Below are 11,351 nucleotides of genomic sequence, written 5' to 3'. Positions count from 1 at the left end.
TACTATGTATGTAATAGGATCACTGAAAATCCTCATCCCGCGCATTCAGGACATCTTCCAGCTTCGTATCAACAGCGCCACCCACATCCCCAGCCGTAGCCCAGAACCGCGACAGGTGCCGCGACCCCGAATCCGAGAGCACCGTGACAATCCGGTGTCCGGGACCGAGTTTCATGGCTGTTTTGACTGCCGCAAAACCTGTAAAGGTCAAGTTAGACAAGAAAGACCCGATGGCAACCAAGACAAAACTCACAGTTGACCGCACTACTACTCCCAATAAAAATCCCATCCTTCTCAACGAGCCATCGCGCCATAGCCAGCGCCTGTGCATCCGTCACGCGCACTGCATCATCAACGAGCTCCTTCCCAGCCTCAAAGTTCGCCGTAACCCGATTGATCCCAATTCCTTCAACGATAGTATCAACCTGCGGTCTCCGCCGCGTGCCCTCCCGCTCCTTGGGATCAAACATCACACCATACCTCACCCGATTATACAACCCACTACCCTGTGGGTCAGCCAGCACGACCGTGATATGCGGCAAAAGAGGCTTTAAGTAGCGCGCCACACCGGAAATGGTCCCTCCCGTCCCGGCACCGGCAACAAAGGCGTCCATATGTCCATTGCATTGGGTGTATAGTTCGGGCCCGGTACCGTGGTAGTGCGCGCGCCAGTTGGCTTCATTTTCGAACTGGTCCGCGAAGAAGCCGCGGCCGGTCCCTGATGCTGTGTGGGCGCTTGCCAGGGCGCGGGCTTTGTTGACGAAGTTGTCTTTTTCGACAATTGGGGCCGGCGGCACGCGGTCAACGATTGCGCCGAGTTTGAGAAGGAGGTTAGATTTTTCGATTGCTTGGTCGGAGGGCATGCAGCTATACAGTTCAATTAGTGTGGGAGTGAGCAGGGTAGAGAAAGTGAGGACTTACATGTGCGCGAGGTAGCCCTTTGCTCGGGCTAGGGTAGCTAGTGAAATGCCGGTCGACCCGGAGGTGCCTTCGTAGATGGTGTCGCCGGAATGGGGAGCGAGTATACCGTGTTCCTCTGCCTGGATTTAAGTTAGAAAAAGTATGGCTGGATGTCAATACGGTCGTACCATCTCAATCATGCTTAATGCGACCCGGTCTTTTGAGCTCTGTCCGGCGCCGTTGAGGAACTGGGCGCAGTTGTCAGCTTTGTTGTAGTTGCAATATACAATGGGATACACACCTCTGCTTTACCTAGGATCTCACATCCTGTTTCTTCGGAAAGGGACTTGATTCGAAAGAGCGGCGTGTTTCCGATACAGCCTTCAATGCCCTCTACAATGGCCGGGGGACCAGCCCGCGCAGTTGGCTCCGACTTGTCTGCGGTACTCTCGGTGTCGCGATGCCTCGGTGCAATCAAATCGCGACACGCAATTGCAAGACAGACACCAGCCACAAAGGCAGTGCCAATATAGACCGGCGAGTCTGGCATGGTTGGTTGGTGAAGCAAGAAGTTCAAAAGAAATGCAGCTCACTAAGATAAGAAGCTCGGGCCAAGTCCTTGCGGTCCCTTTCTTTCTCCCTCTTCTTTCCCACGCTTCTTTTTGTCTCTCTCTCCCAACCCACCCACCCACAATGGACTCGCCCGTCCTCACCCAGCTGTTCCGTCAGCTTTTCCGGCATCCGGCCTGCCAGTCCCTGCGCCGGCAACCCCCGTCGCTGTCGCGCACGCAGTCCCGCTCGTTTCTCACGCGACGCACCCCGAACAAACGCAAATCACAGGACGATGGCATGCTGTGGACGAAACGGGGGGATATCTCCAAGGACATTGACAAGGAATACTGGTCATACCCGACAGTCACAGCCAAGGAGCTGCGGAATCGGAGAGAGCGGCCGCGGCAGGTGAAGATGCTGACGCGCGAGTTTATCGATGGTGAGTCGAACGACCACTGGCCGTGTGCGCGTGGACGCTGACATATTCTTTGCTTTTCAGACAGTCTCTACAATCCGCATTATGGGTACTTCTCCAAACACGCAACGATCTTCAGCCCCGGTGAGCCATTCGACTTCAACAATATCGAGGACGGGCCGGCCTTCCTCCGGCAACTGGGCCAGCGATACATCGAGTTCGAGGATAAGCTGGACGAAACAACACCGGATATAGCACGGCAGCTATGGCACACGCCCACAGAGTTGTTCCGGCCGTATTATGGCGAGACGATTGCGCGGTACCTGGTGTCGAACTACAAGCTGACGCTGTATCCGTATCACGATCTGATCATATACGAGATGGGTGCGGGCAATGGTACGATGATGTTGAATATCTTGGATTTCATTCGGGATACGGACTTTGAGGTGTATCAGCGCACGAAGTTCAAGATCATTGAGATCTCGCCTGCGCTGGCAGACTTGCAGTACAAAAACTTGTTGGATAGCGTCAATGCCGCAGGTCATCGGGACCACGTCGAGATCATCAATCGGTCCATATTTGATTGGGATACCTATGTGCACTCGCCATGCTTCTTCCTGGCGTTGGAGGTATTCGACAATTTCGGCCATGACTCCGTGCGCTATAACTGCCGCACGGAAGCGCCCCAGCAAGGCGGCGTGCTCATTGATGCGGATGGCGACTTCCACGATTTTTACAACATGCAACTAGATCCCGTCGCCGCGCGGTTTCTGCGTGTGCGCCAAGCGGCAGCCCGCCAGCCGTTCCCCAGCCCCTTAGGACCGCGTGTGTTGCGTGGCTTGCGCAATGCCCGGCCCTTCAGCAAGGAATTCAGTCAGCCGGAATATATTCCTACCCGACTGATGCAATTCTTCGACGTTCTGAACCAGTTCTTCCCGGCGCATCGGCTGGTAGCTAGCGACTTTAGTTCCTTGCCCGATGCTGTGCCGGGTCTCAATGCACCGGTCGTGCAAACACGATACCAGCGGAAGACGGTTCCTGTAACCACTCCATTCGTATGTCCCCGAGCCTCCTCTTCGTCATTTCCCTCTCTCTCAGCTGACTGGCTCTTGCGTACAGGTCCACCAAGGCTACTTTGACATCTTCTTCCCCACGGACTTCAACACGGTTGAGGACATCTACCGCGCCGTGACGGGCAAACTGACCAAGGTGACGAGCCATGAGGACTTTGTGCACCACTGGGCGTACATTGAGGACACGGAGACGCGGAATGGGGAAAATCCGCTGCTGAGCTGGTATAAGAATGCCAGCATGCTGTTGACGGTGTAAACGGCGGACTTATAAATTCCCTTCTATGGCAACACTTCGTGGGGCCAGTATGCCTGTCCAAAAGCGATCCCACTGGTAGCAGGCATGTCTACTTTAGACGAATCGTAGATTTTGGGTTTGCTCAATCTCTCCGATGCCATCATTTTTAGTAGAGGTTGGAAGTAAATATGATGAGTCATTATAAAGTACGTGCCTCACAAACGTAGAGAACACATATTTTGAACCCCACACCTAAGAATATCAGGATAAAGCATTCATCTTCTAAAAGGAGAGCATTGTAATGCCGTCCTTTCAATCCGCAATGCTTGTCCCATTGAATCTTTCTCTAAGCCGCTGGATCCTGCTGTAATCTGGATCGAGAGCCTTCTCCTTTGCTTGACAGTAGCATCTGCACCATCGTTTCATGGCCCCTGAGTGACGCTGCCCGGAATCGGCTACTGTCGTCTCGGCCAGATCTACGAGATTTTCGGCCTGCTGCCACCCAATGCTCAATTCGTCTTCCGGATCCCACGAAACTTTCGCTTAACGACGGAAGTTGCCAGGTGTTGGTGTATATTGTGAAATATCGTCCCAAGTTTCACCTTGTTGAATGCCGTAACCATCATGGCTGACGAGAGAACTGGGCCTCATTTTCGCGGCCCTACTGTAATGACAGAAAAAGGGTAAGTGGTTATTAGTTGAGGCCTACGCCATTAGAAGCAGTTGAAACCGACAACTGGCCAGGACGGTCGTCTGCCGGATGTGATCCCTCGTTAAAGTTCTCTGAGCCAAAAAGATACCCTCACGAGTGATAACAAGCACAATTTATTCGCGAATTAGCTAAAAGATGCTACTTCATATGGTGTGTCTGGCTTAGCAAAGTAGCGCATAGAGCCGCTCCACTGGAGCGGCTCTTTCGGCTTGTATATATAAAAATTCATGTGACAATTTTTTCAATCATATAGTTCTGGCAAAACAAACAGCCTCCAGTATTCATCGAAGTTCAAGGTCTGCGTATCAGCTACAGATCCGTTCGTAACCTCTCTCGTGGTGAAGCCATTCCCGAGGTATGCAAATCGGTTCGGGCGTTTCATCGCAATAAGCTCAATATCATAATCCTCCCAGCGTGGATTCCGCAGCGCTTCGATGTAGTGGAAACTGGTGCCGCCATAGATCGCAACGACGGGTCCGTTGATTGTCCCACGCTTGTACCAGCTACGACAGTTGCCAACCCAGACTGTTCTGTCGAGGAACCTCTGTACATGCGTGTAGTAGTCGCTGGTGGCAGACTCTCGGATAGTTAGGCTTTTGATGCATTCTGACTGGATCTTGTCGATGCATTTCCAGATGTATGTGCCCATTATTTGGATTCCTTGCACTAATGAGCCGTTGGAGATCGGCGAGGTGGGGCCAATGAACACTGATTAAATTAGTAACATGAATTCTGTCTGGGGATATACACACTGAAGTAGTTTGGCATATCTGGTGCTGCTATTCCAAAGTAAGACTTTGGAATCCCCTTAGTCCACTTGTCAGCAAGATCGACCCCATTTCTGCCCGTCATTGGGAATCGTGGCTTGAAAGTAGTATCGAATCCAGTCGCGCATACGATGACGTCGAACGCTAATTCCTCATTGCTCTTGGTATATATCCCATTCTCGGTAAACCGCGCAATGTCATCCCATCGCGTCTCGACATTGTCTTGCAGTAGGGATTCTAGATATCCAGGCCCAGGTGTCTGCCGTCGACAGCCAACTGGGAACTGTGGAACAAGAAGGTCGAATAAAGCTTTTCCCTTTGGACTGTCACCCAGACGCTGTTGCATGTTATTCTGGAAGAGCTCGCGTGCCGCCTTTTGTTCCTCCGAAGCGACGTGTGTTCGGCGGAAATTGGTTAGTCGCCTGTCGATAAGATTTCGGCAGTGCTCTTGACAGGTCTTGAGGTCGGACTTAAATCGTTCGATTACGTCTGGAGCGTAGTTGTATTTCTCGTCCATGTCGGGATCCTTACCGGTTGGTTCATTGATGCCCGGTGCCGGAGATATCCAGGCATGCGAGCGGATGAACGAGGTAAGCTGAGAGGCAACTTTATCTAGTCAGTTGAGAATTCTAGATTTGCGATGGCCGGGGAAGATATGCCAACATACTCTCTGCAAGCTTGGGGACAATTTGAATCGCAGATGAGCCATTCCCAATAACGGCAATCTTCTTGCCTGAATAATCAAAAGAATCGTCCCAGTCTGCCGAGTGAACGAATTTGCCTTGGAATTTCTCAAAGCCTTCAATGTCCGGCCATTTCCAATTGCTAAACAGAACCACGGTCAGCTCGTTATCGCATTTATGAATGAGGACATTTTACTTCAGAACGCCACCAGCGTTGATGAAGACATCGCATTTATCTTCGAATGTCCGATCTTTTGTCTGCACGGTAACGATCCACTTCCCTTCGTCTCCATTCCAGCAAGCGTTCTTAATAGTATGCTGATACTTGATGTATTTTTCAACATCGTACTTCTCTGCGGTTTTCTTGAGATATGTGTATATCTGACTAGAAGTCGCATAGTAATTGGGCCACTCGGGATTTGGCTCGAAAGAATATGCATAGTTATGAGCCGGAATATCACACTGGCAGCCGGGATACCTATCACAAGTTAGAATAAGAACATAAAAGTGGTATTGTACAGGGTTTTCACCGATTCTCCAGCCAAGTTCCGCCGAGATCGTTGTTGCGTTCGTAAGTGACGAGTTCTGCATTTCGATTCTGCATGCGCTGGTTCCAGATGATCCCCATGAGAATGCCGGAGTATCCAGCGCCCAGGCAAATCACACGGATCGGCCGCCTAGTGTGAATTGGTTCTTCGCGAATTTCGTATGTAAAAGTTTCATTATCGCGCGAACCAAAAAGAGACTCTGGCTCCATAGGTATCGCGTCTGAGGAAATTACTCCAGGAGCCATTTTGACTGAAAGATTTGATGAGGTGATAGCTTTACTGTGTTTATAATGCGTAAAGATACTTATTTCATTGCCACAGAAGAGATTCTTTTGTATATTCAAGATTTTTAGCACCGTCGGATCTCAACATCCGGCGAGCACATGTCGAACGCAGAGACAGGCTTGAACGGCGTTTTATTTGTGGACTTTGAATACCGGGACTCCGACTCCACCAGCCCTTGACAAGCTAGAACTGTTGTAACGTACCCACTACCAACAAAACGTCTGGCGTATCCTGGACTGTCAGTGGTTGATTACCCCGCAGAGTCACAAGACCGGATATAGAGCCTCCGTCCAACGCGGACATCGGATTCCCTACGTATACCTCCGCATTTCCATCCTGCATCCTGCGTTGTACATTTCCTTTCTATTGTCCTTCGTCGGTACATCCCCCGGGCCTACTGTAACTTACTGCAATCTGCCGAAAACAGACTACTCAAGCACGCAACTTCCACTCCCGAGTAGTAACATCTATGCCTCGACGCACTAGTCCCGAAAATGGTACATCGAAAGGTGCGTCACGGAATCAAACAACCGAGACACGATCAGTGGATTCGCTGAGACGCGACGGCATCTCCAAGTCTGCATTGCTCTGCCGAACATGCCTTAGGTGTCGAATCAAAAAGGTGAGCTCCAATTCAAGTACCAAGCCCCCACCTAGGGATAGAAGATTTGTCCAAATACCACATATGGCCGCGGTTAAATATGTATATCAAGTCTAACTAGTTTATAATTGTAGATAAAGTGCAGCGGCGTCAGGCCGCGATGCACTTCTTGTATCGCATCGAACGAAGGCTGCAAATACCCCGAAGATGCTAGGCGGTCCGGCCGAATGACGAAGGCAGATACACAAGCTTTGCAAGACGAAATCTTTATTCTGCGGCAAATAATAGCCGGACAGCAACAAACCGACCACCAAGTGTCGGAAACACAGCTTTCGACGGTGGCAAATTCGCATGTCGAAGAGCCTACATGTCAACAACTAGAGAACTCTTCAGGATACTGGGGCTATACTAGCAACGCTAATGGAGATTCTCGGCTAAATCAGGCTCATGCCTCGGTTGACGTATCTGAATTTAGACCAAATGCATTGCAATCGCCGGTTTCCGAGACTCAGGCGCAGCGGCAAGGATCATATGGCCCTGCGCCAGCCGATAATCAGAGCCATGGGCGGTCTAGTGACGCTAGGCAGGAAGCAGCAGAGCAGGGACCATCTCCTCAGGATATTAATATTGCTAGCAGCATCACCGAGGACGGTCAAGTGAAGGCATATGGGGTGACGAGCACACTGCACGAGCCGGCAGCCGCGATACCCAATGCGACTGGCGAGGGAAACCCAACTGCAGAAGATGACATTGAGAAAGAAAAAAACGCGCGGGATCAGCTGGTACGAGATCAATTAATTTCCAATGCTCTAATTCAGCGGCAACGAGAGACTTCGCTTCACCTAGCGCCGCGAATTGAAGAGAAGATAGACCTTGACGGAGTTGCCCCGGACGTGGCATTTCATCTACTGAATCTTCACTGGAACAGGCAACACTATTCGTTCCTCCTCACATACCGACCAGCGATTATGGACAGTTTGATAAACGGTGGCCAGCATATTAATAAACTCCTCTTAAACGCGATCTACTACTCGAGTTCTCTCTATAGCGATCGAATTGATTTGCGTTCCGACCCCACAGAGGCGAACACGCTCGGCGGGCGGTTCTACCATCGGTTCAAAGAATTGCTAGCGGACGAAATTGATCAACCCAGTATACCAACTGCGGTCGCATTGCTGCTGTGCGGTGCAAGTTTGGTGTCACATGGGAAGCAAAGTGCCGGTTGGGTGTTTTGTGGGATTGCTTACCGGATGATCATCGATCTTGGATGTCATCTCAGCATGGAAGAGATGCAGCAGCATTCTGGGGGTCCCAGTAAAGACAAGCCACCGTCAAGGTCGACGGTAGTTGAATTTGAGATTCGCAAGAGAGTGTTTTGGGGTGCATACATGACGGATAAGTTCCAGTCTCTCTATCTCGGACGTGCTCCGGCACTTCGATCCTCGGAGGCCCAACTGCCTAAGGAGCTTCTGGATTGCTATGAGGAGCTGGAGCTATGGGAGCCATATAGAGGACTGGAAGCTGCCTCAGTTGACATGGGTCAACCAGCGTACCAGCCTCGGCCGGCATATGCAGTGAGCACATTCTCATCCCTGCTTGAGTTGGCCGAAATCACGAGTCGAGTTATCGATGCCTTCTATTCCAAAGGGTGCATGAATATTTCCAAAGAAGATATCCGACCAACAAAAACAGATATTGAGCGTCAGCTAGAAAATTGGGCACGTAGCCTGCCCTCTCATCTACACTTTGACCCTGATACCTGTCCGACACCTCCACCGCATCAGATTACACCTCAGTAAGTTCCCTTCAGCATGATACGGATTTATCGAGTGACAGGCTACCTAGTGCAATATATTGGACATTGACAATTCTCCTCGAGCGGCCTTTTTTGAGTACCGGTCATCTTAGTTTCATCTCTGACCCTGCAGACCAGGTTATCGGCGAGGAGAAATGTGCTACAGCCGTGTTTAAAATCTGGGGTCTCGTCAAAGCTTACCAAGGCACATTCACTCTCCGACGGGCACCGTACCTCCTTTGCTATGCTACTTACTCTGCCGTCCTCGTCATCCTTTGTCAGACCCAACAAGGCCGGGCTAGGTTTTCAGAATGCATCCCATTTTTCTGGTCAGCGCTGTTGGACCTCCAACAAGGCTGCAACGCTGGGTTGAAGAAGCCACTGTCTATACTGAGAACCCTTATGAGGAGATTGGGTGAAGACATTCCTCAGTTCCATTTAGCAGCGATTGAGAGGAAATCCAGGAGTTTCCCGAACAATACCTCTGGGGGGGAACTGGGAATGCCTACTGCTGGAGCGACCAGTCTCCCCAACGGCGCCCCAGATTTTGACCTTCAAGGGTACACTGGCTTAGGTGAAAGTCTTATAACTGCTGAGATCTTGGAAAGTCTAGAGCTAGGTCTTGGGAATAGTGAGCATTGGTTCAACACGGTGGTTAATGATGAAGCTGGCTTGATAGATGATTCTATGTATGGCCTTTTTACTTCGTGAAGTCTGGTCAAATACATCGCTCATTCTTGGGTAAATAATTCAAATAATTGTTTGGTGAATATTCTTAGTTGAAAGCTACATCAGAATGTCTGTTTCTGCGGCTTGAAATTCCGACGCTCATCAACAGTCCGATCAATTTTAGGCAGAATCTGGTCCCGCCACGGGGTACTAGTTGCGTGCTTGAACTCAGGCAGTGAAAGCGATTCAATGCTCTCCCACTCATGAACGGCAAAATACTGCGACAACCTTTTATCTTTCTGCTCCTCGCCATAAACAATGGCTTTCGCCTCTCTCAACGTCCACCTGGTCGATTTGAGCCAGCCCGGCACGACCGAGAGAAGGGGTACATGTTCTTGTTCGTACCAATCGTTGTAATCCTTTTCCGACAGATCCGGCCCTGGTTGTAGAGCAAGCGTGCGGAATATACGATTATTGGACGCACTTGCATACTTTGGTGAAGTTTTCTCGCTAAATAGATCGTATATTCTCATGTCAACAGTTTCGAAGCTTGACGCTGCTTCCGCTTCTAACTGAGACAGACGGACAATGGCTGGATTTGCGAGCTCGTAGACGGCAAGGAACTCGGGCTTTTGGTTGTCGACAGCTTCATATCGGATTGCATTCAATACATTAGGAATGTTGCGTGTCCATTCCCCTTCGAACCAGGCGTATAGCTCCTGTGGGGAGACGAGTTTGCCGGGCGATGCTAAAATGTATAGCAAGCCTTTTGCATGGTTGTTTGCCATTTTGTGAAGAATGATTGTGAAAGGAAGATTTGGTTGCGCAGTAATATAAATGGTCCCGGTTAAGTACCAATTAGGGGAACTTATTGGTGAGAGTTGGTGGGGTTAACAAAAAGCTGACCGGACATTGATTATCCGTGCTAGACAACCATGTCCTAGCATGCTAATCTAGGATAATACTATTTTGTTCATTAAGTTTCAATATTCTGATTGGCCTTTATCGTGTCTATTTCCGGTTGTTGTTTACCGTGGATAATTACTCAATATCTGGTACTGCTATCGGATTCCCCGACTTGAAGCTCACATCCAGCTTCCTTGCTACTTTAACGACAATCTCTCGTATCATTTCCACTTCTTCCTTGCGCGCCCCGTTATACTGCATCCCTTTCATGTGATTCCGCAGCTGCTGCATGCAGTCAATCCCGATCAGACACGAAATTATGACTTGCGAGGTCTCCATATCATCGATAATCCCATCGTATGAGAAGATCCGTCCGTAGAAATAGTCTGAATTGTCAGATTAAAGATAACATAAAAGCCAGACTGGCAAGCATACTTACTTCTCACGATATAATGATAGTCCGGCGCGGCCAGATTGTTCGCATTATCTTCGTAGCTCGGGTTCGGTCCGTAAATTCTCTTATGAAACTCCTCTCCACGTGCAAAGGCAATTTCATCCGTGTCGTTTTTTCGGTATCTGGTCGGATCGAGCAGGTCTTTCGGCGTCGCATTGTAGAGATTTCGCAGTGCCGAGCCAGTCTTTTTCTTGGTTAGTTCTTTTTCTACAGTAAATTTGAAGTGAAAGGAGAAACAATGGCATTCAACCTTTGCAGCACCCTGAATCCCACAAAGCTTTGTAAACGCCTCACGGATCTTCCTTGTTTCTGAAAATTGCTCCTCTTTTGGAATGTATGACGCTAAGAGTCGGGTATACAAATTGGGAATCTCTTCGGGGTAGTTCATGGCGCCAAGTGCGACCATTGCCGAGAGATACCATTTGTATCGAGGGTAGGGGGCTGCGAGTGAGGCGAGTTCCTTCAGGAATTGATCGTCGAGGACAGCCATGTTGAAGGGACATGTAAGTGAGAATGCGTGAAGATGACCAGGGGAGATAACGAGAGCTCCAACTTAATAATAAATAATACATAACTACCGGGTACAGAGACAGAGTGCGGGGTATAGCGAGCTTTTCGTGAATCTGGGGTTTAATGTCCGATCCATTAGTCGGAATTATAGTTCCGTACATAGTTAGTACTTCGCTTACGCTAACTATCATATTTTAATAACTAGAGAACTGCGTATCATAGTCGAGAAAAAATACTTGATTGTCA

General features: G+C 49.6%; 5 protein-coding genes across 5 annotated transcripts; 1 reads left to right on the top strand and 4 right to left on the bottom strand.

Moving 5' to 3' along the window:
• Positions 1-19: 19 nt before the first annotated feature.
• On the bottom strand, positions 20-1,450 carry PFLUO_LOCUS2051 (Cysteine synthase 2; the record flags this gene model as incomplete). The annotated part of the gene is made up of 5 exons (XM_073779152.1): positions 20-198; positions 254-867; positions 922-1,040; positions 1,089-1,148; positions 1,202-1,450. 5 exons carry the CDS (start codon positions 1,448-1,450, stop codon positions 20-22), a joined length of 1,221 nt encoding a protein of 406 aa, XP_073636135.1.
• A 143-nt stretch (positions 1,451-1,593) lies between these two features.
• PFLUO_LOCUS2050 (uncharacterized protein) lies at positions 1,594-3,196 on the top strand (the record flags this gene model as incomplete). Its single annotated transcript, XM_073779151.1, has 3 exons — positions 1,594-1,891; positions 1,952-2,922; positions 2,987-3,196. The coding sequence occupies 3 exons, from the start codon at positions 1,594-1,596 to the stop codon at positions 3,194-3,196; spliced, it is 1,479 nt and encodes a 492-aa protein (XP_073636134.1).
• Positions 3,197-4,128: 932 nt separating this feature from the next.
• PFLUO_LOCUS2049 (uncharacterized protein) lies at positions 4,129-6,094 on the bottom strand (the record flags this gene model as incomplete). The annotated part of the gene is made up of 5 exons (XM_073779150.1): positions 4,129-4,595; positions 4,640-5,266; positions 5,322-5,479; positions 5,534-5,815; positions 5,868-6,094. 5 exons carry the CDS (start codon positions 6,092-6,094, stop codon positions 4,129-4,131), a joined length of 1,761 nt encoding a protein of 586 aa, XP_073636133.1.
• A 3,263-nt stretch (positions 6,095-9,357) lies between these two features.
• Positions 9,358-10,023, bottom strand: PFLUO_LOCUS2048 (uncharacterized protein; the record flags this gene model as incomplete). Its single annotated transcript, XM_073779149.1, has 1 exon — positions 9,358-10,023. One exon carries the CDS (start codon positions 10,021-10,023, stop codon positions 9,358-9,360), a length of 666 nt encoding a protein of 221 aa, XP_073636132.1.
• Positions 10,024-10,276: 253 nt separating this feature from the next.
• On the bottom strand, positions 10,277-11,085 carry PFLUO_LOCUS2047 (uncharacterized protein; the record flags this gene model as incomplete). Its single annotated transcript, XM_073779148.1, has 3 exons — positions 10,277-10,527; positions 10,581-10,779; positions 10,846-11,085. The coding sequence occupies 3 exons, from the start codon at positions 11,083-11,085 to the stop codon at positions 10,277-10,279; spliced, it is 690 nt and encodes a 229-aa protein (XP_073636131.1).
• Positions 11,086-11,351: the final 266 nt, after the last annotated feature.

Source organism: Penicillium psychrofluorescens, assembly GCF_964197705.1.
Source record: "Penicillium psychrofluorescens genome assembly, chromosome: 1".
NCBI classification, from domain to species: Eukaryota; Fungi; Ascomycota; class Eurotiomycetes; order Eurotiales; family Aspergillaceae; genus Penicillium; species Penicillium psychrofluorescens.
This window is presented reverse-complemented; position numbering and strand designations above follow the sequence as displayed.